Below are 24,234 nucleotides of genomic sequence, written 5' to 3'. Positions count from 1 at the left end.
ACTAATTCAGAATGTGGACCAGTATTGACCAAACGTGGCTCGAATTTGACGGAACGCTTCGCTGTGGCGGGATGGGGGAAGCCTCTGATTAAAATGGTGGGGCAAATCTGGGGGTGGCGGTGGTGGGGTTTGAGACTTTTCGCACGTCACCACACCATTACGTCATCCTTTTTCAGCGGCTGCACGTCTTTGCGGACCTAAACGAACTGCTTTATGGGAAACGTAGTTTTATTTGCTGTAGAGCGTCGTTCAGGTCCACAGTACTCCTTCAGCGATTTGCTGCGTCTACCCACAATGCAACACTGAAAAAAAAAAACATATTCGTGGGTGGAGACTTGTGTGCTTGTATGTGGATCTGGATAGATTTCCGTGGCTGTCTTGTAAACTAGCTTTTAGCTAGCTGTGATTCCGACTAGTGGCGTACAACTGAGTTAGTGATAGCAAAGTGTCGTATGGTGCAACGAAGAGGAGAGGCTTTTCGCTTTTCTAGAAAGGTCTTTGCGTTGCTGACAGAATGGAGAAGCAGTTGCATTTGAATTTGTTAGCCTCCAGACCCCCGATGGCAGGAGGTTTGCAGTCGGGGTCTAAAATGAGAATGGGGTGAGTTTACATTACACTGACGATGAATGCACCTGTCTAAATGCCCATACGTGTATATTTTTCGGCTTTTCCAGCGTTACTGTCACTGATCACACTGATGTCACGACTTTGCTTGTGTGTGTCCACAGCTCGATCTGAGCAGTGACGTTCCCGTGAGAGCTACACGATCATAGTGATGGAAGTGTTAGCTAGATGCGACATTTTTACCGTGCTGCGCACGAAATATATGCATTGGTACAAGCTAACGCTAATTAACTCAAGTTGAAAAATCTATAAGTCAAGTTAAATATTAGCAATGTCTTATGTAGCTACAATAAAAGCTGGTACCGTCTCGTCCCACACTTTCTCCAGCTCTCCGTCCAAAATGATCCCCCTCCCTCCTGCGCTCATTCAACCAAGTCTACAATTGATCACGACTCACTTTGGCTTGAACATTGCGTGAATTACCGGTCATCTCACTTATATAAAAAGGCTATACTCCAACTAAACCTACTGTTCTGTGCTAAGGCTACTGTACCAGTGAGGGATCAGTGTAATGTTTTTTTTTTTGTACTTTTCTCCCCCCTGCTTTTCTTTTCTATGGCATTTAGACCTGGAAGAAAGAGAGACTTCTCTCCCCTGCCCTGGAGTCAGTATTTTGAAACCATGGAAGACGTGGAAGTGGAAAATGACAATGGCAAAGACATATCCTTCACTTGACTATGATGTGGTCTTGATGCTTTATGGTACATTGAAGTGCTGAAGATGATGTTAAGCACGCCTCCTGCTTTGACCTTGTGCAGTTTATGTTAATAAAGCATTGTGTCTTGTAGTCTGTTTTGTCCTGTTAACCACACCACACCACACCTTGACTCCTTTGCACACATTCAGAATCTACAGCAGCGGATCTCACGGCCCTGTGCTGCTTCTGCTTCACGGAGGAGGCCACTCTGCCCTCTCCTGGGCCGTGTTCACTGTTAGTGTCATTACTGTTTCATATGAACATTGTATGCATGCACTGTAGTTGATGTGTGATTAGTGTTCAGTATTCTAACTGAGCACTCCAAAAGGTCAAACCTCATCTTAACCTTCATTCTTTTTTTTTATTTATTTATTTTTTTTTTTTTCAGGGAGTGATATGTAGCAGGATTAACTGCAGGGTTGTAGCTATAGACCTCAGGGCACATGGTGAGTGACCATTAAGCCATTTCCTCATAAAGAGGCAGTTGCCTATGTATATACCATCTATGAATTATGTCAAGATATATGTTTGCCCATAATTGTCAATGATTTTTCCTCAATGCGCGCTGCTTCTGTCTGACAATATCTAGGAGACACAAAAGTGAAAAACTCAGAAGATCTATCTGCTGAGACTATGGCCAAGTAAGTTGCTAGACTGTCTCTCAAAGAGTATCTTAAAAACCTGTGTTCTTGAAATCTGATGTTTCAACTGTATTATCATACAGGGATGTTGGGAAAGTTGTGGAAGCGCTCTATGGTGAAAACCCACCCCCAATCCTGATGATTGGACACAGCATGGGTGGAGCAATAGCAGTTCACACTGCTGCAGCCAATCATGTTCCATCATTGCTTGGGCTTTGTGTGATTGATGTGGTGGAAGGTAGGATGCCTGCTGCATCAAATTCTTGTTTTTTAGAAAAATGTATTGCTTAATGAGAGTAAACATAAAACAATTAGGTGCATACATGAAAGTCCAAGGTTTAAAGTGACCGAAATAGACAAAATAATGGAAACTTCAAATTTAAGAAAGAAAATTAGTTGGCTGGGGCTACGACACCAAACTGCTACAAGCCTTCTCAGTTCAGAGTGAATGCATTGTCACTTTCATTGAGTGGCCAGATGAAGTGTATAGACATTTTGGCCAAACCTCGGGCACTGTTTCCTGTCTTGGATTGTAAATTTCTGTCCCAAACTCTCAAACTCAAAGGTGTTCAGTGTGGCTTTGTATCCAAAAGGCATTAAAAACCATCAATTGCATACAAGGCACAATGGCACAGCTTTTTTTCCCCCCACAGCTTTAGTGGCAAGCAAGATGAAGTCCAAAATTAAAAATCCAAAATGGTGGGTTTGTTTTTCTGGAAGAACAGGCCCAGTTTCCCATTACGTAATGTTCAAAACATGATTTCTTTTCCATCTTCTTAGCAGCCCAGCTTCTCTTTGCTGATATGTCTGTGTGTCACCAGGTGTTTCTATTATTTTGTTAACCCTGTAGATACAGTAAAGTGCAATCTTATTAGCTGTGTCATGTTTGTTGTGAGCATAGTAAGTGTGTTCCTGATAGAGAATATCTGTTTTAAATAATGTTTAGGTACAGCAATGGATGCCTTGAACAGTATGCAGAACTTTTTGAGGAGTCGACCAAAAACCTTCAAATCGGTGGAGAATGCCATTGAATGGAGGTACATGGCAATATTAATATGGACTATGCAATCAGCACATATTTGCAGTTGAAACCTATTTTAAGTTTATGCCTGGTTGATTAGGAATGAGTATAACTCTATTCTAACACATTACCCTTACACCAAGCTTATGTGTTATATTATGTTTTAGGGGTAATTTTATGGCAGCCAAGTAAGTCTTGCAAACACATGATTTAGGTTTCCCACTAATTGTCCTGTGTTTTTATGTCAGTGTGAAAAGTGGGCAGATCAGGAATATTGAGTCTGCGCGTGTGTCTATGACTGGACAAGTGAAAAAGTAAGTTCTCCTTATCTAAATCAGAATTTGGACAAAAGTTCTTTTCTGTTTGAGCCCTTTTAATATTGTAGTACATGCTATGTAAAATTAATTTTCATTCTTAGATGTGAGGAGCCACTGAATAGTCCTGGCATTTCTAAGAGCATTAGTGAAGGGATCATTGAGGAAGAGGAGGAAGATGAGGAAGGAGGCGAATCCAACCACAAAAGAAAAAAGGAAGATGATCAAGAGGTAGAAACTACAACGTATTCTAAGAACTTTTTATACTGTCAGTACAGTTAGTTACTACGTGGTCACTATGTAGTCTGTGAACTTTAGGAGGGATACATGACCCCTACCCTGTCTTTGAGTAGCTTTTTTTCAGGAACAGGGTTGCCCTTTCATTGATCAGGAGTCCCTAACCAATGTTTTAAAGCAGCAGTTGAGAATCCTTGCAACTTGGACGTAATCTTTTACTTTTAAATAATGACAGTGAACACCTACTATGTTTTCTGTTAGTGAGGACACTGAACATGGGAGCAATTCTTGACTTTACAAACATATTGGTGGTTTAGTGTATATTTGTTTGGTGCTTACATGTAATTGTATTTGTAAAGCTGAAGTGTGTTTGTGTGCGGTTGTGTGTGAATGAATTGGGAATTTCGTCCACAGGTAAAGAAAGAGAGTCTGTACACTTGGCGCATTGAGCTGTCTAAGACAGAGAAGTACTGGGAGGGCTGGTTCAGAGGCCTGTCCTCTCTCTTCCTCAGCTGCCCTGTGCCAAAGTTGCTCCTGCTGGCTGGTAAGCAGACAGAGGCCCACTTAGCTTACCTTAAGGGTTCTGTAGCAGTGAAATGAAGAAGGCCTCTTATCATATGTGTATGTGTGTGTTTCCCACAGGTATTGATAGACTGGATAAAGACCTTACTATAGGACAGATGCAGGGTAAGCCATTAAGATAGAATTACCACTTTAGGCATACTGCAATATTGAATTCATATTTTATACTAACCTGGCCAAATGTGCCTCTTACCTCTGGTGGTGTTTTCTTCAGGAAAGTTCCAGATGCAGGTTCTCCCACAGTGTGGCCATGCTGTTCATGAGGATGCACCTGAAAAAGTATGCCTATATTATTGTGATTGCCATGTTGTTGCATTAGAGTGCTCAAATAAGTGTTACTTTACCTTCCTGCACGTCTGTGTTGCTAAGTTATTATTTGTACTCCTCATAACACCACTATAGCAGCTCTCACTAGCTGTCTCCTTCGTTTCAGGTAGCTGATGCTTTAGCCACCTTCATGGTCCGACATAAGTTCACTGAATTTAAGGAAGGCTTCCCCTGGTAAGTGCGGTTTGTGATGCCAAGATAACTGCATTTTTACAAAGTCAGGGAATTGTTTTATTGTGCTAACATGGACTCCTTTGTCTCTTCCTGTCTGTTTGTGCTGTAGACAATGTACAGCCTCTGCTAGCGTCATACAGCAGCTAGGTGCAGTAAGACTCATGGAAACCATTCTCTTCATCTGTCTCACTCCTTACTGGGGATTGCTATACTACCATAAACATGCCAGTGTCTCCACTGCAAGCTCTTCATAGCACTTCATTCTTTATTAATCCGTTTTTTGTATGAATTTAGGTATGATTGTTAGTGTCCTTATGATCATCATAACTATTTTAGCAGGACAAATAGATCTGATGCTACCCATGAACTGAGATTTCTGAAACCACCAGGTATTTTATTTATTGTTTTTTTGTTTTTTTTTCCCTTCCCTTTCAGAATTGTTTCCCCATCTTCTCTAATGCCTTGCTTGTTTGTTGAATTTAAGGGTGACTGCATCATGTTGTATTCAATGTGTTGCTCATTGTTGATTTTTCAAGATGGAAAATTAAAGAACAGATGTTTGAACAGTTGGTGCATTACAATTCTTGTACTGTGTATCTTAGGAAATATCATTTTTTCTTATTTCTGTGTTTGCTTAGCTTACTCACCTGAAAAGTAAAGACACACTGATGTTCTTAATGTAATGTTTATCATTTCACAGACAACTGATGAGAGAGCTTTTCTGTGCAGTGTGAGTGAGCTACAGCCTGAAAACTACTACTCTGACATGGCACATTGTAGGACAGTACCTTTTATTCATCAACAGACACCTAGCACGATAGCTTATTAATGGTCAATACAAAAACACTATATATTTCCTTTTTACTGAATTTTGAGACAGTATCTAAAAATGTGTCATAAAGAAGCAGTCGGTACAACTGACTTGGGCAGCAGGTTTTATTCGTCATTGCTGTTTGCCTACTAGGTTATCAGTTTAGAATTTAAACAGATGCATCTAATTCTGAATAGGAACAGCTTTCTATGGTCATTATTATGTGACAACACACCATCAAGAGATGACTACAATAACATGGTTGAATTGGGCACAGAGAGCTTGTACACTTTTGATCTCTAAGTATCACTCTAGTGTTGTTTTAATGGATTAGTTCAAATAAGCCACAACCTCACAAAACTCATTTTGGTTGTCTTGTGTTGCATTTACATTTGCATGAAACAAGATTAATATAAATAAAATATAACATAAAATATAACAAATTAATATAACAAAAATCTCAATGAAAATCAATCTTTAGCACCATATAAAAACCATGGTTTCATTTTTGATAGCTCATTTAATGTCCACATTTTTGCAAAGTATAACTTTATATCTGCATGCTTTAATTATGAAGGCTAGTTTCACATTTTACCCCATTTAATGGTTGTGGTTTTGTTTAAAGTAGTTTAACCAGAAAGATAAGACCATAAGTGTGAATCCCTGCACTTCTGGGGATTCTCTACAAAGCTGTCTAATTTTCTGGAAATATAATTTTCATATTTATCAAGCTGTAACGATCACTACATCAGAAAATGTTCCCAGGATCATGGAATAACATGTAATCCAAGGGTGTGCAAAACATCATACATTCACAGAAACAAAATGCCTAAACTGAAGTCCAGTTCCAATATGAAGTGTGTAAATTCTTAAGCAGTGGTAGAAAACATGAACAAATGTTGTTACATAGTGGATCAATATGAGGACAAAATTATAGTCAAAAGTGTGCAAGTGTAGAAAGTTAAAAGTTGTTATTACTTAAAATAACTGCTTAAAAGGAAAAAGGAAAAGGACAAAGTGGCCGTTACAAGTTTTCCCTCTAGCATGCTGTTTTGGTAGAGCCGAAGCAGAAATAATATTTGAATAAAGGTCTTACAGCATCATCTCTAAGCCCATAGATGAGAGGGCTCAAGCAGCGGGACAGTATCACGATGATGACAAAGCACAGATATCGTAGGTGTGTATAAAGAACAGTACCACCCATCATCAAATACAGTGCTCTCTCTATAGAGCCATATACAAAAGAGCTGAGACACAGGCCCAGCTGAATGAGGTGCAGCAGTACAGTCCTGTGGGCTTTCTTAGCAGAGTCTTTATTGGAGGACATGGACCTAGCTGTGATCATAATGCTGATGTAGGTGAAGACAATGGTCAGTGTCACTGATACAAAGAGAAACACATTGCATCCATTGAATACATCGAGTTGCCATGGTTTTATGAAGATCTGATCACGAGAGCAATACATCTGCATGTAGAAGAAGTTAGGATCCACCACTGCTGCAAACATGATGTCAATCAAAATATTTGCAGAGCCAAATAACCAAACAAAGCCAATAGCAATGTAAGTCCTTTTCTGGGTGGCTATTTCAGCATGTCTTAGTGGAAAGCGTATGGCCACATAACGCTCCAGTGACATCACAGCCAGGTTAAAAGGTGCATTTCGAAATGTTGCAGTAGAGAGAAAAATGAGGAGTGAACAGACAGCTTTAGCCAGCTTGAGGAAAGCCACGGCCAGGGCATACACCAGAGTGGTCAGAATGAGCTGAACTGAGTCATTGAAAAGCATGTGGGCAAAGAGAATGTAGCGTGGAGATTCCTTAAAAACACGCTTAGTTTTAAGAGCATAGAGCATGACACAGTTTACATATACAGATAACAGAGTGATCAGTATTACTACCATCAGCTTTGTTATAATTCCCCCATCCAGTTCCAATATGACAAAATTCTGATAAATAAATATATTCACAGCGCTGCCATTAGTGTCCACCATTGTTCTTCTCTTTTCCTGTAATCAGACAAACACTATATTGACTGAAATCTTAATCAGCTAGAAACTAACCTACTCAAAAGAACAGACATTCGAGAGCTACATGTAGCCTTGCAAGAGCTAAGTGTAAAAAAATACCCTGTTGATGTGCTGTCAGTAGTTTTGTGTGTATCCAATATTAATCAGTTTTCCTGGAATCCTTGGTCAGTTAAGGAAGAGGAGTTCACAAACTCAGAGTAGAGATGTAGATTTCTGTGGCTTTTATATTGTACAGTGACATTAGAACAGAGAGGCAGAGCAAGTGATGATGACCTGTTAGTTTTCTCTCTCTCTCTCTCTCTCTCTCTCTCTCTCTCTCTCACACACACACACACACACACACAAACACACACACACAGACCTCTTTTCTCTTTTGAGTTCTCTGACTCCTCTGATACATCCTGTTGTTGAATATTCCAAATTAGTTTAAATATTGATTTTAGCTAATTTATGGCTTAACTGATGGTTGAACTTCATGCTTGAGATGAGCACGAAGGACTTCATTCCAAAAGACATGATTTTTTTTTTACCATGATATACATTGTTGGGAGTGGGCCTTTTATGTACAAGAAATATCAATGCTGTATAATGATTAATATCAGCTTTATACAGCAGCTGTTTTATATATATATATATATATATATATATTATATATATATATATATATATATATACTTAAAGTCATCTAAATTGTCTGGATTACAAAGGACACTTTGATATTTCCTGCTGTGCTATATTTACATTTAAAGAGATTTTATGTAAGAAAATATTCTGTGACAAAAATTAATTGGAGTTTGCCAGAGAGCAATCAGAGGGACCTAGCTAAAATATGGGAAATACAGGGAAATACTGCAAGACAACCTGCTTCAGTCTGTTAAAAAATCTAAAGCTTGGGAGAATCTACACCTTTCAGCAGGACAGTGATCCCAAGCACAGAGCCAAAGCAACACAGGAGTGGTTGACCAACAAAAAGATGAATGTTCTGCCAATGTCCAAGTCAAAGTCCAGACTTAAAGCTGTTTTTGCAGCAACAAGTGGTTCTACCAAGTACTAGTCTGAAAGGGCTGACTAATCAATACAAAAATATTGTCTGGAACAAACTGTATAAGTGTAGTTTGTAGTCCAGACAAATCCAATTGACTTTTAAAGGGGTTGAATACTTTTGCAAGGCAAAAATACACAGGGTTGGGCAGAATATTCTGAAAAGTAGTGATGACTGAATACTGAATACTGAATACACTGCCTATTTTGAAAATAGTTAGTAAACAAGCATTGATGGCATTTCTTTTAAAGATAGTATATATTTTTACATTATGTGGGTAAATGTTCAAAACCAAATTCCATTCTCCTAATACTGCCTTTACAAAATGTAACTTGGACTGAAACGGATCCTTAATTTTTGTAGTTTGCAAACATATTCAAAGTAATTGTTCCTTGTTCGGCGGCACGGTGGCGCAGTGGGTAGCGCTGTCGCCTCACAGTAAGAATGGCCTGGGTTCGATTCCCGGCCGGGCGACCAGAGTCCTTTCTGTGTGGAGTTTGCATGTTCTCCCCGTGTCTGCGTGGGTTTCCTCCCACAGTCCAAAGACATGCAGTCAGGCTGATTGGACACGCTATATTGCCCCTAGGTGTGAGTGAGTGTGTGACTGTGTATGTCTGTCTGTTTGCCCTGTGATGGACTGGCGACCTGTCCAGGGTGTATCCTGCCTTCCGCCCAATGACAGCTGGGATAGGCTCCAGCACCCCACCGCGACCCAGAAGGATAAGCGGTTTAGATGATGTATGTATGTATGTTCCTTGTTCCTGCTGCATCTAACAGCAGTGGTCTGAGGAGGAACAAACTACGAACTGACAACAGGGTGTTAAGGACCCTAGTCTCATCAGTGTGCGAGAGCAACAAAGGCTATCCTGTCTGGTCCAAACCTGATAGACAGGCTGCTGTGATACAAGTCACAGAAATGTTTAATGATGGTTACAGGAGGAGTGTGTCACAACACACATCGCATCACACCCTGCCACATACGGGGTTGTGTAGCCCCATACTAACCCCTGTCCACCAGACTCACAGAAATCAAACCCCCAAAAGCATACTTAATTAAGTGGTCATTAAGAACGGGCAGACTAGAACCTCCTTCATCCATATGTCTTCTTTGCAGCCCATGAAGAATTTCAAGTTTCCTTTGGATTCTCTTTTTTTTTAGCAAGGAAGAAGGCAGAGGTGGGAACAACTCAGTAAGTTGCAAGTCAAGTCCCAAGTCAATACAGGCAAGTCTTAAGTAAAGTCCCAAGTCCTAATCCTTGAATCCTAAACAAGTCACACATTCTTTAGCTAATTTGAGGCCATTTCAACACTGAATACCAAAAATGATGGCAACTGTAATATAGCCTAATCACAGCATTTAAGGTGAAATGCCAAATTCCAAGCTATGCTAAGCTGGAGAATAACAAATTAGGCTTTTGGTGAATGCTGTGCTTGTTCTACCTGTAGAAGCTGTTAAAATTGGTCAAATAGAGAGAGCTCAGTTTCTTTTGTTTTGGTACCATGAAGAAAAAGGTAACTTCACCTATTAAGAATTTAAGCACTGAGCAATGCTATTGATGCTTCAGTTGTTTCTAGCTTATGAAGGCGAACTTGATTTCTGACGCTTCTCTTGTCTTCTGAAATAAAATAAGCCAAACATAAACACAGTAACAGACATGTGACAATGTTGCTGTATATCAAATTGAATCCATTCACATGAAAAGTAACCGACTGTATAGACTCCCGTCTGCAGTCAGACGCCTCTCCACATCTCTTCCACTTTGGGTCTCAAGTCTGTCCGAGGCTCAAGTTCAAGTCAGAGTCATTGGTCTTCGAGTCAAAGTCGAGTCTCAAGTCATCAAATTCGTGACTCAAGTCTGACTCGAATCCAGGTCATATAACTTGAGTCCACACCTCTGCATCAACGCCTTGAGGACTCCTGGATGTGTTAAACAATCCTCCTTCAGATATACTGTCAGATATACTTCACCCCATGTGAGAGAACATATGGAGGAAGCCCTGAGGGCAAAACACTGTTATTATAATCACATAGTGAAGCCTTGAAAATTTCAGCTGGGAGACCAGGTGATAGTTCTTGTCCCAACTGCAAGTTGCAAGCTCTTGAAAACATGACAGGGGCCCTACACTGTGAAAGAGTGAGTAAGTCTAGTGAATTATCACATAGAGTAGCCAGGTAAGATATACAAAGAGAAAATGTAGCTTAGTAACCGTAGAAAATGAATTGAACCTGAACCACTTGACTCGGCCTTTGTCTGTCTCTTCCATTAACTGTCTGACTGTCTGTGCTGGCATCTGTTACACTGTAATGAGTACAGTGCATATGCATGCACATGAACGTGACACCAGCTCCGGCAGAGGCAGTGGGACTTGATCAAAACCGGTAGTATCTTGCCAGCCCGTTAACATTATATTGCATATGTTTTTGTATGATTACTGTTGACATAATACATCACAAATAAAAAAATCAAGTTCTCTTGTGGGACATTTCAAGCACTCTGGAGGGCTCTAAGCAGCTGCTTAGTTTGCTTATGCATTGAGCTGGCTCTGCAGGAGTGTACTGTACCACAGGCAGAGAGGTAGGACCTGGGTCAGGGCCCAGGCCAACAACAAAGCCTGGATCAGGACAAAGGCCAAGGATGGAGCCCAGGTCAGGGCCAGGGATGGAGCCTGGAATGGATTCCGGACCTAGTTCCAGCAGTGGGGACCAGTTGATCAGGGTTCTGTGAAGTCATCTGAATGGAGATGGAATGCCAACTGAGCGAGGCACTGGGAAGCTGGCTGTGGAGCAATCTATTGGCCTGGCACTGGAGGAGTAGCTCAGGACGCCAGCACTGGAGGAGCAGCTGGGAACAGAACAGGGAGCTGGCACAGGAAGTGCATGAGGGACCAGCACAGGAGTTGCTTGGAGAGCCAGTACTGGGGCAGCTTTGGGAGCCAGCATGGGAGCTGTGCCGTTTAATGTCACATGTGATCACACATTGTTTACGTACTTAGTTGTAAACCTGTAATTTTTAGTCAGTTTTATACAAGTGAAACATGTGACTTCTGTAAGGGGTGCCAGGCCCGCAGCGAAGTACAGAGGTGGAAGCATCATGATATGGGGCTGCTTCTCTGCAAACAGCACTGGGCATTACACGTCTGAAGGAAACATGAGTGGAATGATGTACCAGGACAAATTGCAGGAGAACCTAATCTCATCAGCCAAGAAAGGGCGAAGATGGATGTTTCAACAAGACAACAACCTTGAAGAAAACAACCAAAATAACCTTCACCTTCTAAAAAAGAAGGTGAAGGTGTCTGCATGGCCTAGCCAATCTCCTAATTTAAATCTCACCTAAAATTTATGTAAAATTTTGAAATTGCAAATCCAGCAGAGGGTAACTGAAGATGGTTTTCTAAGAGGAATGGGATAAAACTGAATCACAGTGCTTCAAAAACCTTATTACTTCTTATATGTCAAAGTTGAATTTGCCAACAGCACCTTTGCAACAAAGTCCTAATGTTACTGATTTGTAGTGTCTGAATACCTTTTTCCCTATCAATTCCGTTTTGTAAGCCTATCTTTGTGCTTATTAATACACATTGAGTGCAAAGTCAAAATATATTTTGTAAAATAAGTGTCTAAAACTCCCCATACAGTGAATTTTTTGTTCACTATTTTAAAAATCAATTCTTCAAGACTCCTTGCATTTTCCTAAACAAATACATACACCTCTGTTTTAGGTATCATAATAATTTCATTGTTTTGTGCTCATATGATTGTTGTTTGTTTTTAAGGCAATACAAATTAAACCTACTCCTAGACCACAACTGGGAATCGCATGCTTCATGATTTCCTGTATCCTCTGCTTTGACTTAAATCAGCTCACAAAGAATGTATTATTTTTTTTCTGAGGATTGAGATTGGGATTGAGGACCACTATTCTAGATTAAAAACAAATTTCATTAGTCGAAGTACTCCAAAGCAAAGCTTTTTTCAGTCTCTAAAGACAACCAATACAGCTGGGAAAAAAGTACCCATGATCAATAATTTTAAGGTTGTAGCATGTGATCAACTAAAGATTAGCAAAACATCATATTTAGACATAAGCAAAATGCATTCATGTAAACAAGGGTCACACAGCCTCATCTTTAAGCCCCTAACTGAGTAGGCATAGGCAGCAGAGCAAGATGAGAACGAACATATAGTTCAGATAGTGCAGGTGTAGAAAGAGAAAGTTTTTTTATTGCTTGTCATTACAAATGTTCTTATTAGTGCCCAGTTCTTTTAGTCCCACAGTAGAAATAATATTTGAATAAGGGTCTTACAGCATCATCTCTAAGCCCATAGATGAGAGGGCTCAGGCAGCGGGGCAGAATCAGAACAATGAGAAAATTAAGATATCTCAGGTGTGTAAAGAGAGCAATATTACTACCAGCCATTAAATACAGTGCTCTCTCTATAGAGCCGTATACAAAAGAGGTGAGACACAGGCCCAGCTGAATGAGGTGCAGCAGCACAGTCCTGTGGGCTTTCTTAGCAGAGTCTTTATTGGAGGACATGGACTTGGCTGCGATCATAATGCTGATGTAGGTGAAGATGATGATGACTGTTACAGACACAAAGTAAAAGACGTTGCATCCATTGTATAAATCAAGTTGCCATGGTTTTATGAAGATCTGCTCACGAGAGCAAAACATCTGCATGTAGAAGAAGTTAGGGTCCATCACTGCTGCAAAAATGATATCAGTTAAAATATTTGCAGAGCCAAATAACCAAACAAAGCAAATGGCAATGTAAGTCCTTTTCTGAGTGGCTATTTCAGCGTGTCTTAGAGGAAAGTGTATGGCCACATAACGCTCCAGTGACATCACAGCCAGGTTTAAAGGTGCATTGAGAAATGTTGTAATAGACATCAACAGAATAAATGAACAGACAGCTTTAGCCAGTTTGAGGAAGGCCAGGGCCAGGACAGATAACAAACAGGTGAGAATGAGATGAATAGAATCATTAAAAAGCATGTGGGCAAAGAGAATGTAGCGTGGAGATTCTTTAAAAACACGCTTACTCTTAAGAGAATAGAGCATGATACAATTTACATACACAGAAAACAGAGGAGTCAGTACAGCTACTACTAGCTTTGGTATACTGCTTCCATCTAGCTCCACTTTGATGAAATTCTGAGAAACAAAAGCATTCACAGTGCTTTCATTAGTGCCTGCCATTGACTTATTACAGAAACAAAAAGGTATAACATATAACACTATAGAAAGTCAGCAAGCAAGGGCTAAAGTATTGAACATGAAATGCATTTGGGAGTTACAGGCAGTTTTGTAAGGGCTAAGTGTGCATTTGAAAGCACCCTGTGTATGTGCCCTCAGTAGTTGTGTGTATATCCAATAAAAATCAATCGTCAGTTGATCCCAGATGAGGAGCTGCACCCTGTGAAGCCTTCAAGCTCTGAGCAGTGATAGATTAACGTGACTTTTATATTATACAGAGACATCACAAGATCAGAGATGCAGAGCAAGTGATGATGACCTGTTCGTTCTCTTTCTCTCTCTCCTCTCTCTCTCACACACACACACACACACACCACACACACACACACACACACACACCTCTTTTCTCTCTTGATTTCTCATACTCCTCTGATACATCCTGTATGCTGAATATTCCAGCATAATTATATTCAAAATGGTTACAGGTGGATATATACCAATTTTACATGTAATTATTCACAAACACACATGTATATTTAAAGTCACCCCCTTAAAGTCATGAGATTTGTCTGAATTCCAAAGAACACTTATATTTTTGCTGTTATATTTTAAGACTGACCCTCAACATGAATAAATTCAAAGTGATACTGGTTTAATGTAAGAAAATATTCAGTGACAAATGTTAATGACTGAATAACGCTGTTTACATAATTATTTAATTCTTACAATTGGCCTTTATCTGCGAATCATTAAAAAAGTAAACTTTTTCTGGAAGTAAGACCCCCTTAATAAAGTTATACACATGCACAAGATAGGAAAAGGCTACAAAATAATATCCCCGTGTTTGGATTTGCCAGTGAGAACTGTTGGATCAATTGTGAAGAAATGGATACTGCATTATACCACCCAGACACTGCCTACACAAGGCCGTCCCTCACAACTGTGTCAGAGCAAGAGGCCAGAGAGGGCAACAATCACTTTGAAGGACCTACAGTTCAGTGGCTGAGAGTGGAGTGAATATGCACTACAATCAACAAATTGGCATCTCACTTACTCCCTATGAGAGAACATATGGAGGAAGCCCTGAAGGCAAAACACTGTTACTATAATCACATAGTGAAACCTTGAAAATTTCAGCTGGGAGACTGACACTGGAGGAGCAGTTTTTCCAAGCTGCTTTTCCAAGCTGCTCCTCCAGTGTCAGCTTGAGCTAAAACTGGAAAAGGACAGGGAGCTGGCGGTGGAAATGCATAGGGAGTTGATTGGAGAGCCGGTACTGGGGCAGCGTGTGGAGCCAGCATGAGAGCTTCATGGGTGGCTGGGCACTAGAGAAGCAGCTCAGAGAGCCAGCACAGGTGAGCAGCACTGACAGAGCAGCTCAGGAGACCGGCAGGTGCACAAGGTGCTCTACTAGAATAGAGTTGGAGGCCTCAGGCTCACTGGTGCTGTCACTGGGTGGTGCTGTGAGAACAAGCGCAGGCTTGCTGGTGGCCTCCTCCGCAGTGGTGGACTCATTCGGCAACACAGGGGGTATAGCTGGCATGGTACATGGCATGGTCGAGCCAGATGAGGTCCCAGAACTAGGCCAGTGAGTGAGTAGTCTCGTCCTGGAAAGCCCGCTCACAGGTCGCCCATGAAAAGCTTGGCTTCCTCAGAGTAGAATGACCTACTGTGATGGGATAAATAGAACTTTTATTCATCCAAACTCCCAGCACCTCACTAGCACTCAGTCAAAGTTCTTGGGAAGGACAGGCAGCGAGGAAAACAAAAAGATAAGAAAAGCTTAAAACTCAGTTAAGGCAATAAGACTTTGCAAAGCTACTGAGTCCAGGAATGAGCTGCAGGTGTGCGTGTGGTTATGAGAGAGGATTATATGTATAAGTTAAAAGATATATGTAAAAGTTAAAAAACAAAGTTCTACATATTAATGTTGCCAAAAAAAAAATGTCATTGTGCAAACTGCACCTGGTGTCATTAAAACAGATATTGTCACTGGATGGGTAGAGTTCATGCTGCAAGTACCAATGGTGAAGGTGCATGAGCTTCCTAAAGTTCTCAGGGGTGACATTATTAAACAACAACAGAAAAAGACACAGAGCCATAGAAAAAAGACCTCAACCCTCTGTGGTCCACAAAGTCGCTGTGCGTCAAATTCAACGTTTCTAAGCATGTTTCTCTATCTTGCGATAATACATTGTGGAAATACAGTTCAACCATATCCTGAATCTGTAGAGTCTGCCCTTTTGATTCCATCTTAGCGTGAGATCGTACGTGACTCATCTTAAGTTATAAGACTATGAGGAGGGGTTGGGAAACATATCATCTGCCTCTCACCATGTGAAATTGGTGGATTCATGTGTCCATCTACATTTTGTGTGAAACTGACTAATGGACGCTAAGAACTTACCCGTCACATCAGAAACTTCATTCTTTCAGCTGACATCGGAGACACATGTGAAATTGCATGCAAAAAGCTTACAACTGCTGAAGATGCTGAAGCGGTTTTGGACAGCAGTGATAAAGATAAAGCATTTTGTTATGACACATATGGGTATTGTGTTACAAGGAAGTGCTTTTAAAGGCAAATTTAAGAAGATTTAAGAAAATGCCCTTAGATCCCAGAGGGTTAAAAATCCCTGTCAGCACTATTAATTTAATAATATGCAATCGAAGGTTCATGGTACAAAAACTAACTAGCCCCTGAAAGGGGCACCATGCAAGATTTCTCTCAGACTAATGATAAGGAAGGTAAGAGAGAAGCCAGCAGTCACTCAAAAAAGAGTTTCAGTATGACCTAAAAGCAGCAGGGATAACAGTTACTCTGAGAAAAAAGTGCTTGTCTTCGAATTCAATATCGTCTTTCTGTTGGTTAAGGTAGGCTCTGAGTTGAGACTTTCTCTAGCTTAGACTTAATTAGTTACAAGGCTGTCTTGTAGAACCTAGTGCTTAATTGTAATTACTAGTTTCAGGTACAGTTTCAGGTTAGCCAAAGGTGTGAATTGTAGGGGCCGGGCTATCAGTCACAAGGCTGATAAATTGAGGAGGTACTCTGCTACAGACAAGCTTGTCTGTAGTGGTCTGTAGCAGCTCCCATCCATCATCATCTGAGACGTGACTGCTTAACTTTGGCTAAGTATCACTGCTATTCTTCACCACCTCTTTATGTCCTAATTACTCTCGTGTTGTGTCCATCATGTGCTTTACAATACCTGTTTACTCATCCCACAGATCACGTAGAACCATTCATCATCTCAGGACCCGTAATTCCATTAACCTCACCTATCCCCCACGGTCGTCAGAATCTCAGACGAGGGTGGCAGGTGGGCTTTGGAATTGCCAATCTGCTGTGCAGAATGCAGACTTCATTTCAGCCCTCGCATCCTTCCATTCACTGCACTTTCTGGCGTTGACTGAGACCTGGATCACTCCCATGAATTCGGTGACTCCAGCAGCCCTGTCCTCTGCCTTTCACTTCTCCCATTCTCTGAGACAGTCTGGCAAGGGTGGTGGCACAGGTTTGTTTTTGTCCAGAAAGTGGTGTTTCACTCCACTTGCTTTTTCTCATCTTTCAATTTCCTCCTTTGAGTACCATGCTGTCACTGTATCTTTCCCCACTAAACTTCACATCACTGTCCTCCTTCTCCTCTAGGCTACTTCACTGATGAGTTAGACACTCTTCTGAGTCTCTTCCCTGCCATCGCACAAGCTGCAGTCATCCTGCCTGTTACCACTGCTATCATCCTTCGACCTCACCCTCAACCAGACTCTTCCGGCGCACAGAGCAAGCAACGCTTTGGACCTGATATTCACCAGACCTACCTCTGCGCTGGATGTCACAGTAACTCCCCTTCACTGCTCTGATCACCACTTCCTAACTTTCTCACTCTTCCTACCTGCTGCTCCTGTCCATTCCACCCCTTCATGCTCCTCCTCTGCACGCAACCTGCACTCCACTCCTTCTTCCTCTTCATTTTCTTCTCCCTCAATGGACACAGCTACGGATACTTTCCTTTCTTCACTCTCATCTGCAATTAACTTTCTGTGTCCTCTCTCCTCCAGGCCAGCAAGATCTTCCCCACCTGCCCCCTGGCTGACAGGTGTCCTGCGCAGCAACCGGCAAGAACTAAGGAAGGCTGAGAGAAGGTGGAGGAAATCCCAGCTCAACTCAGATCTTCACTCCTACCAATCTCTCCTTTCCAAGTTCTCACTCGAAGTTACTGCTGCAAAGTCATCTTTCCACAGAGGGAAACTGGAAGCATCAGCATCTGATCCACGCAAGTTCTTCAGCATTTTCTCCTCTCTCCTCAACCCTCCTCCTCCCCATCCACCCTCTTCTCTCACTCCTGAGGATTTTGTCACCTTCTCTGAGGAGAAGGTTGATAGAATCCACCAGTCTTTTCCCTCTGTCCCCACTCCTTCCACTAGACCTCCTCCTCTCGTTCTCAATCCCTTAAACTGTTTTTCTTCTCTTTCCACAGATGCTGTCCTTCAACTGATCAAATCCAGTAACCCAACCACCTGCCCACTGGATCCCATTCCATCCGCATTGTTCCAGTCAATCTCCAAGGATCTACTGCCCTTCATCACTTTTCTCATTAACAAGTCCTTATTATCAGGTGAAGTTCCATCAACTTTGAAGACTGCAAGCGTACTTCCCATCCTGAAGAAGCCCACGCTTGACAGCTCTGATGTCAACAACTACAGACTGGTATCACTCCTTTCTTTCCTTTCAAAAAATCTTGAACGTGCAGTCTACAATCAACTGTCTCTCTTTTTCACACAGAACCAACTCCAGGACCACAACCAGTCTGGCCTCAAACCAGCGCACTCAACAGAAACTGCTCTTATAGCAGTGACCAAGAAGCTCCAGTCAGCAAGATCAGCCAATCTGTCATCTGTCCTGATTCTTCTTGACCTCTCAGCAGCTTTTGACACGGTCAACCACACAATCCTTCTGGACGTTCTCACCAACCTTGGAATCACTGGCTCTGCGTGGAAGTGATTCAAGTCCTATCTGGAGGATCGCTCTTATCAGGTAACATGGAGAGGGTCCACATCCTCTCCATGCAGGCTCTCCACTTGTGTCCCACAAGGCTCGGTGCTAGGTCCTCTTCTCTTTTCTCTTTACACTAGCTCTCTTGGCAATGTAATATCATCTCATGGCTTCTCTTATCACTGTTATGCTGATGACACTCAACTAATGCTTTCTTTCTCACCCTCTGACACACAGTTTCCAGTCGGATCTCGGCATGTCTGTCTGACATCTCTTCATGGATGGCAGCTCACCACCTGAAGCTCAATCCTAGCAAGACTGAGCTGCTATTCATCCCTGCAACTACAGGTCCTCATCATGATTTTGCCATCTCATGACTAACTCGGTCATGCAGATTTCCCCTGTACAACATCCGAAGGATCTGACCCTTTCTCACTCAAGAGGCGACCCAGGTGCTAGTGCAGTCTCTTGTCATCTCAAGGCTTGACTACTGCAACTTGCTCTTGGCTGGTCTTCCAATGCAGGCCATCAAGCCTCTGCAACTCATCCAGAATGCAGCAGCACGGCTCATCTTCAATCTCCCCAAGTTCAGCCACATCACAGACTGAAGACACATCTCTTTATACAGCACTTAAATGAGCACTGAATTAAGTATTGATTGTAATGTAATGTATTGTACTGCAGTTATGTATTGTATTTCACTGCTCTGTGTTTAACTCTGTTCCTTTTTCTCTAGGTGTCAATAATGACTTTCTGATTCTAGCAGTATCTGAGCTCAGGACTGGCTTTCTCTCTAACCTATTGGTAACTAGCAAAGATACTTTCTCTGGATAGACAAAGCACTTTTTGTAAGTCGCTCTGGATAAGAGCGTCTGCTAAATGCTGTAAATGTAAATGTAAATAAGCAGTGAAATGTACCACAGTCATCTTCATTTCTACACTCCATGCAAATTAGAACAGTTTAGGAACAATGTAGTCTGGTCAGACAAAACAAAAATGAAACTTCTTGGCAATAATTCAGCACAACATATTAGGAGAAACAAGTATTGTGCATATGATCCCAAGAACATGTGAATTTTACATGTTAATAAACATGGTGTTTGCACACCTCATCTTAAACAACAACAACAAAAAGAGGTGATCATGTGGAAAAACATGAAGGAAAAAAAATGTGATCACATTTGAAAATGTGTTCAAATTTGGCCTGGGCAATATTAATCTAAAAATAATTACTATAACTTTTTCTAGTCAACCAGTTATGCTTGTGAGTATATTATAAAGTTTTAAAATTACATGATTTATCTAATTGACTGGAAAGAAGACAGTTATAGCTCTCATATGACACCCACCTTTTGAATATAGCTTATGAAATACGAAAGTTATGAAGTAAAGAATATGACGAAGTGCAGCCCATTCCTCTGGTTCCACGGAGTTAAAGAGGAAATCGTTTTTATTAGTTATATCACTCCCCCACAACACCTCATCCCCCAAACAAATATATGTGATCTGCTGCGGCTTTAACTTTCTTTGACTACTTTCTACTCTATATTGTGTATATAAAACTGTTTTAGCGAAAATCTTTAATAAAACCACTTTTTAAATAATACAATATTGATTAACCCCACACTTTTAAAAAAGTACCTGTTGTAAATGAGTTACTCCAAAAAGCTGCCTTTATAAGTTGCCTTTATAAGCAGCTTTGTGGCAACTAATAGTGCTTCCTGCTGAAGAAACTTCACACTGCAAGTAATTTTCAAAGCCATGTTCACACTGTTTACATATTGAAAAAAAAACAAGACATTTTCCACCATTACAGCAGCAGAAAAATGAGTGGAGTGATGTACCAGACAAATTACAGGAGAATTTAATCTCATCAGCCAAGAAAGGGAGATGAAGGATGTTTCAAGAAGACAACAACCTTTAAGAAAACAATTAAACAACTCAAGACTGATTTATAAAAAAAGAAGGGCAAAGTAGTTGCATGGCCTAGCCAATCTTTTGATTTAAATCCCCCCCCTAAAATTTATGTTGCAAGTCCAACAGAGGGACCCTTATAACCTTGTGTAACTGAAGATGTTTTTTCTAAGAGGAATGAGCCACAATTGAACCATGATCTGCAAAAACCTTATTACTTTTTACATGTCAATGTTGGATCTACCATCAGAGCCTTTAAAACAACGTCCTAATGTTACTGATTTGTAGTGTCTGAATTTTTTTTCTTTTTTTTTTCTTTTATAAACCTTTACGCTTATGAATACACATTTTCGTTCATATGTATAAATGCAAAGTCAAAAGATATTTTGTAAAATAAGTGTCTAAAACTTGTTTCCCCTTACTGTATTAGCACATCTTTTTTGTTTACTCTTTTAACAATCACTTATTCAAGACTCCTTGCATTTCCCTAAACAAATACATACACCTCTGTTTTAAGTATCATAATCATTTCATTGTTTTACACTCATATGATTGTTGTTTGTTTTTAAGGGCAATACAGATTAAACCTACTCCACAACTGGGAACCTCATGCTTCATGATTTCCTGTATCCTCTGCTTTTTGCCTTAAATCAGCTCACAAAGAACTTTTTTTCTGAGCATGAGGTCCCCAGAATTGGGATTGAGGACCACTATTCTAGATTAAAAACATTTAATTAGTCAAAGCTCTTCAAAGCAAAGGCTTTCGCAGTCGGTAAAGCTAGTCTTCACCAACCTGCCATGCTTTGACAACCACTACAGCTACAAGTAACCATGATCAATAATTTTAAGGTTACAGCTTGTGATTGACCAAAGATTAGCAAAACATTGTAAGTAGACATAAAGAAAATGTAAAAAAGAGTCACACAGCCTCATCTCCAATCTGCTAACTGAGAGGGCACAGGCAGCATAGCAAGATGAGAATGAACATATAGTTCAGATAATGCAGGTGTGCAAAGTTTTTTATTGCTTGTCGTTACAAATGTTCTTTTTAGTGCCCAGTTCTTTTAGTCCCACAGCAGAAATAATTTTTGAATAAAGGTCTTACAGCATCATCTCTAAGCCCATAGATGAGAGGGCTCAGGCAGCGGGGCAGAATCAGAACAATGAGAAAATTAAGATATCTCAGGTGTGTAAAGAGAGCAATATTACTACCAGCCATTAAATACAGTGCTCTCTCTATAGAACCGTATACAAAAGAGGTGAGACACAGGCCCAGCTGAATGAGGTGCAGCAGCACAGTCCTGTGGGCTTTCTTAGCAGAGTCTTTATTGGAGGACATGGACCTGGCTGTGATCATAATGTTGATGTAGGTGAAGATGATGATGACTGTTACAGACACAAAGTAAAAGACGTTGCATCCATTGTATAAATCAAGCTGCCATGGTTTTATGAAGATCTGCTCACGAGAGCAAAACATCTGCATGTAGAAGAAGTTAGGGTCCATCACTGCTGCCAAAATTATGTCAGTCAACATGTTCACGCAGCCAAATAACCAAACAAAGCAAATGGCAATGTAAGTCCTTTTCTGAGTGGCTATTTCAGCGTGTCTTAGAGGAAAACATATGGCCACGTAACGCTCCAGTGACATCACAGCCAGGTTCAAAGGTGCATTGAGAAATGTTGTAGTAGACATCAACATTATGAGCGAACAAACAGCTTTAGCCAGTTTGAGGAAGGCCACAGCCAGGATATACAACAAAGAGGTGAGAATGAGATGAATAGAGTCATTAAAAAGCATGTGGGCAAAGAGAATGTAGCGTGGAGATTCTTTAAAAACACGCTTACTCTTAAGAGAATAGAGCATGATACAATTTATATACACAGAAAACAGAGGAGTCAGTATAGCTACTACCAACTTTGTTATACTCCCTCCATCCATTTCCGTTTTCATGACATTCTGAGAAACAAAAGCATTCACAGTGCTTTCATTAGTGCCTGCCATTGACTGATTACAGAAACAAAAAGTAATAATATATAACACTATAGAAAGTCAGCAAGCAAGGGCTAAAGTATTCAACACAAACTGCATTTGAAAGTACAGGCAGTTTTGTAAGGGCTAAGTGTGTATTTGAAAGCACTCTGTGCATGTGCCCTCAGTACTTGTGTGTACATCCAATAAAAATCCTCAGTTGATCCCAGATGAGTTAAAAAAGAGAAGCTGCACCCTGTGAAGCCTTCAAACTCAGAGCAGCGATACAGATTTCTGCAACTTTTATATTATACAGAGGCATGACAAGATCAGAGATGCAGAGCAAGTGATGATGACGTGTTCATTCTCTCTCTCTCTTTCACACACACAAACACACACACACACACACACACACACACACACACACACACACACACACACACACACACACTCCTGCCTTCTTTCTCATGCTCCCTGTCCTATTTGTTAAGTGTTGCAGCACAACGATTTTAAGCCTTTATTTTTATATATTTATTTTATATAAACTTTTAGGATTTGCTTTGATCATTGAATAATTAATACAAGTTATTGAATATTCTTTACTTAATGTTCTAAAAACTCATGATTGAACTTAAATTGATTAAGACATGCACCTCAGGTAAGTGCTAATTTTCTAATTTTCTAACATTCTAATTTTCATTAGAAGAGACCAAGGTCTGGGAGTCATACCTGAAAAGAGTCAATTCCTCAATTTCAGGCATTCAGGATTTGAAAGTCTGCTCCCAAGCTTTGGACTAGATTCCACACAGTGACATTCAAGTTTGTTCGCACTGATATGCACACACAATATGAAACATTCTGCAGTCACTCTCCAGACTACTTTGGATACAGTGGAAAACAAAGTAAAATGTCAACTTTGTTACAAAGAAGTGGCTTACAATCAAACTGCTGTCAGAAACATCTGAACCATCTAACCACCTGAAGAAGTTTAGTCAGCTAAGTTAATGTAGCTAGAGTTAGTTCTACAAACTGGCACGCTAATAGGTCACACAATTAAACTGACATCCTGTGTCCCTGAGGAACAACTGAGGTGGAATTATGTGTTAATATGTCAAGAGTCCTTATCATTCATAACATAAATTAATATTATAACCTTAATTATGGTTGTACTTTTGTGTGGATCTCTTTTGCTATGTTTAGATTTTTGGAACCAAGAATTAATTTTGTGGAATCGACTCTTGAAATCAACTACATCAATTTGCATCACTTGTAATCAGAATCAGAATCGACTCTAGAATTTCTGTAAAATAACAGCTTAAGTGATCTTTTTATGTAGCAGGAATTTTGTATCCCAAAAAGGGATATGTGGACAGTTTGTGCATTATTATTCCTGTGTTACTTAATAAAATAAAATAAAATAAAATAATTAAATTGATTTAAATGCATTCTTCTCTGAAGGACACCTTTTGGAATTAAATACATTTTGATAGATTTTTTAATCTTGTTGAGTCTTCAGATTGTAACAAGGTAAATGAATATTCTTGCTTATATCATTCCTTAAAAGAAAAAGTGGTAAAACGGTGTTGCATTAACATCATACCCTTTGAAAAACTGAATGCAAAATGGAGTTCCTCAAAATTCTGTAGCCAATATGCCACAA

At 40.4% G+C, this 24,234-nt stretch overlaps 4 protein-coding genes and 1 pseudogene across 4 annotated transcripts; 2 read left to right on the top strand and 3 right to left on the bottom strand.

Annotated features, from left to right (window-relative positions):
* The first annotated feature begins 303 nt into the window (after positions 1-303).
* ppme1 (protein phosphatase methylesterase 1) lies at positions 304-5,186 on the top strand. The gene is made up of 14 exons (XM_036588598.1): positions 304-600; positions 1,191-1,284; positions 1,463-1,555; positions 1,710-1,767; positions 1,911-1,962; positions 2,046-2,200; positions 2,909-2,999; positions 3,232-3,297; positions 3,402-3,528; positions 3,949-4,078; positions 4,177-4,221; positions 4,331-4,395; positions 4,550-4,617; positions 4,727-5,186. Coding segments are annotated over exons 1-14 (1,131 nt in total). The 5' UTR covers positions 304-514; the 3' UTR covers positions 4,728-5,186.
* Positions 5,187-6,467: 1,281 nt separating this feature from the next.
* LOC118820560 (odorant receptor 131-2-like) lies at positions 6,468-7,418 on the bottom strand. Its single transcript, XM_036588919.1, has one exon. It carries the CDS (start codon positions 7,416-7,418, stop codon positions 6,468-6,470), a length of 951 nt encoding a protein of 316 aa, XP_036444812.1.
* A 5,329-nt stretch (positions 7,419-12,747) lies between these two features.
* On the bottom strand, positions 12,748-13,701 carry LOC118820559 (odorant receptor 131-2-like). The gene has a single exon (XM_036588918.1). It carries the CDS (start codon positions 13,699-13,701, stop codon positions 12,748-12,750), a length of 954 nt encoding a protein of 317 aa, XP_036444811.1.
* A 1,307-nt stretch (positions 13,702-15,008) lies between these two features.
* Positions 15,009-18,194, top strand: LOC118820558 (annotated as a pseudogene).
* A 3,459-nt stretch (positions 18,195-21,653) lies between these two features.
* Positions 21,654-22,607, bottom strand: LOC118820555 (odorant receptor 131-2-like). Its single transcript, XM_036588915.1, has one exon. The coding sequence runs from the start codon at positions 22,605-22,607 to the stop codon at positions 21,654-21,656; it is 954 nt and encodes a 317-aa protein (XP_036444808.1).
* Between the last annotated feature and the right edge of the window lie 1,627 nt (positions 22,608-24,234).

This window comes from Colossoma macropomum, unplaced genomic scaffold, assembly GCF_904425465.1.
Source record: "Colossoma macropomum unplaced genomic scaffold, Colossoma_macropomum, whole genome shotgun sequence".
Classification (NCBI taxonomy): Eukaryota; Metazoa; Chordata; class Actinopteri; order Characiformes; family Serrasalmidae; genus Colossoma; species Colossoma macropomum.
Note: the sequence above shows the minus strand (reverse complement) of the source record. Positions and strands in the feature narration are given on the sequence as shown.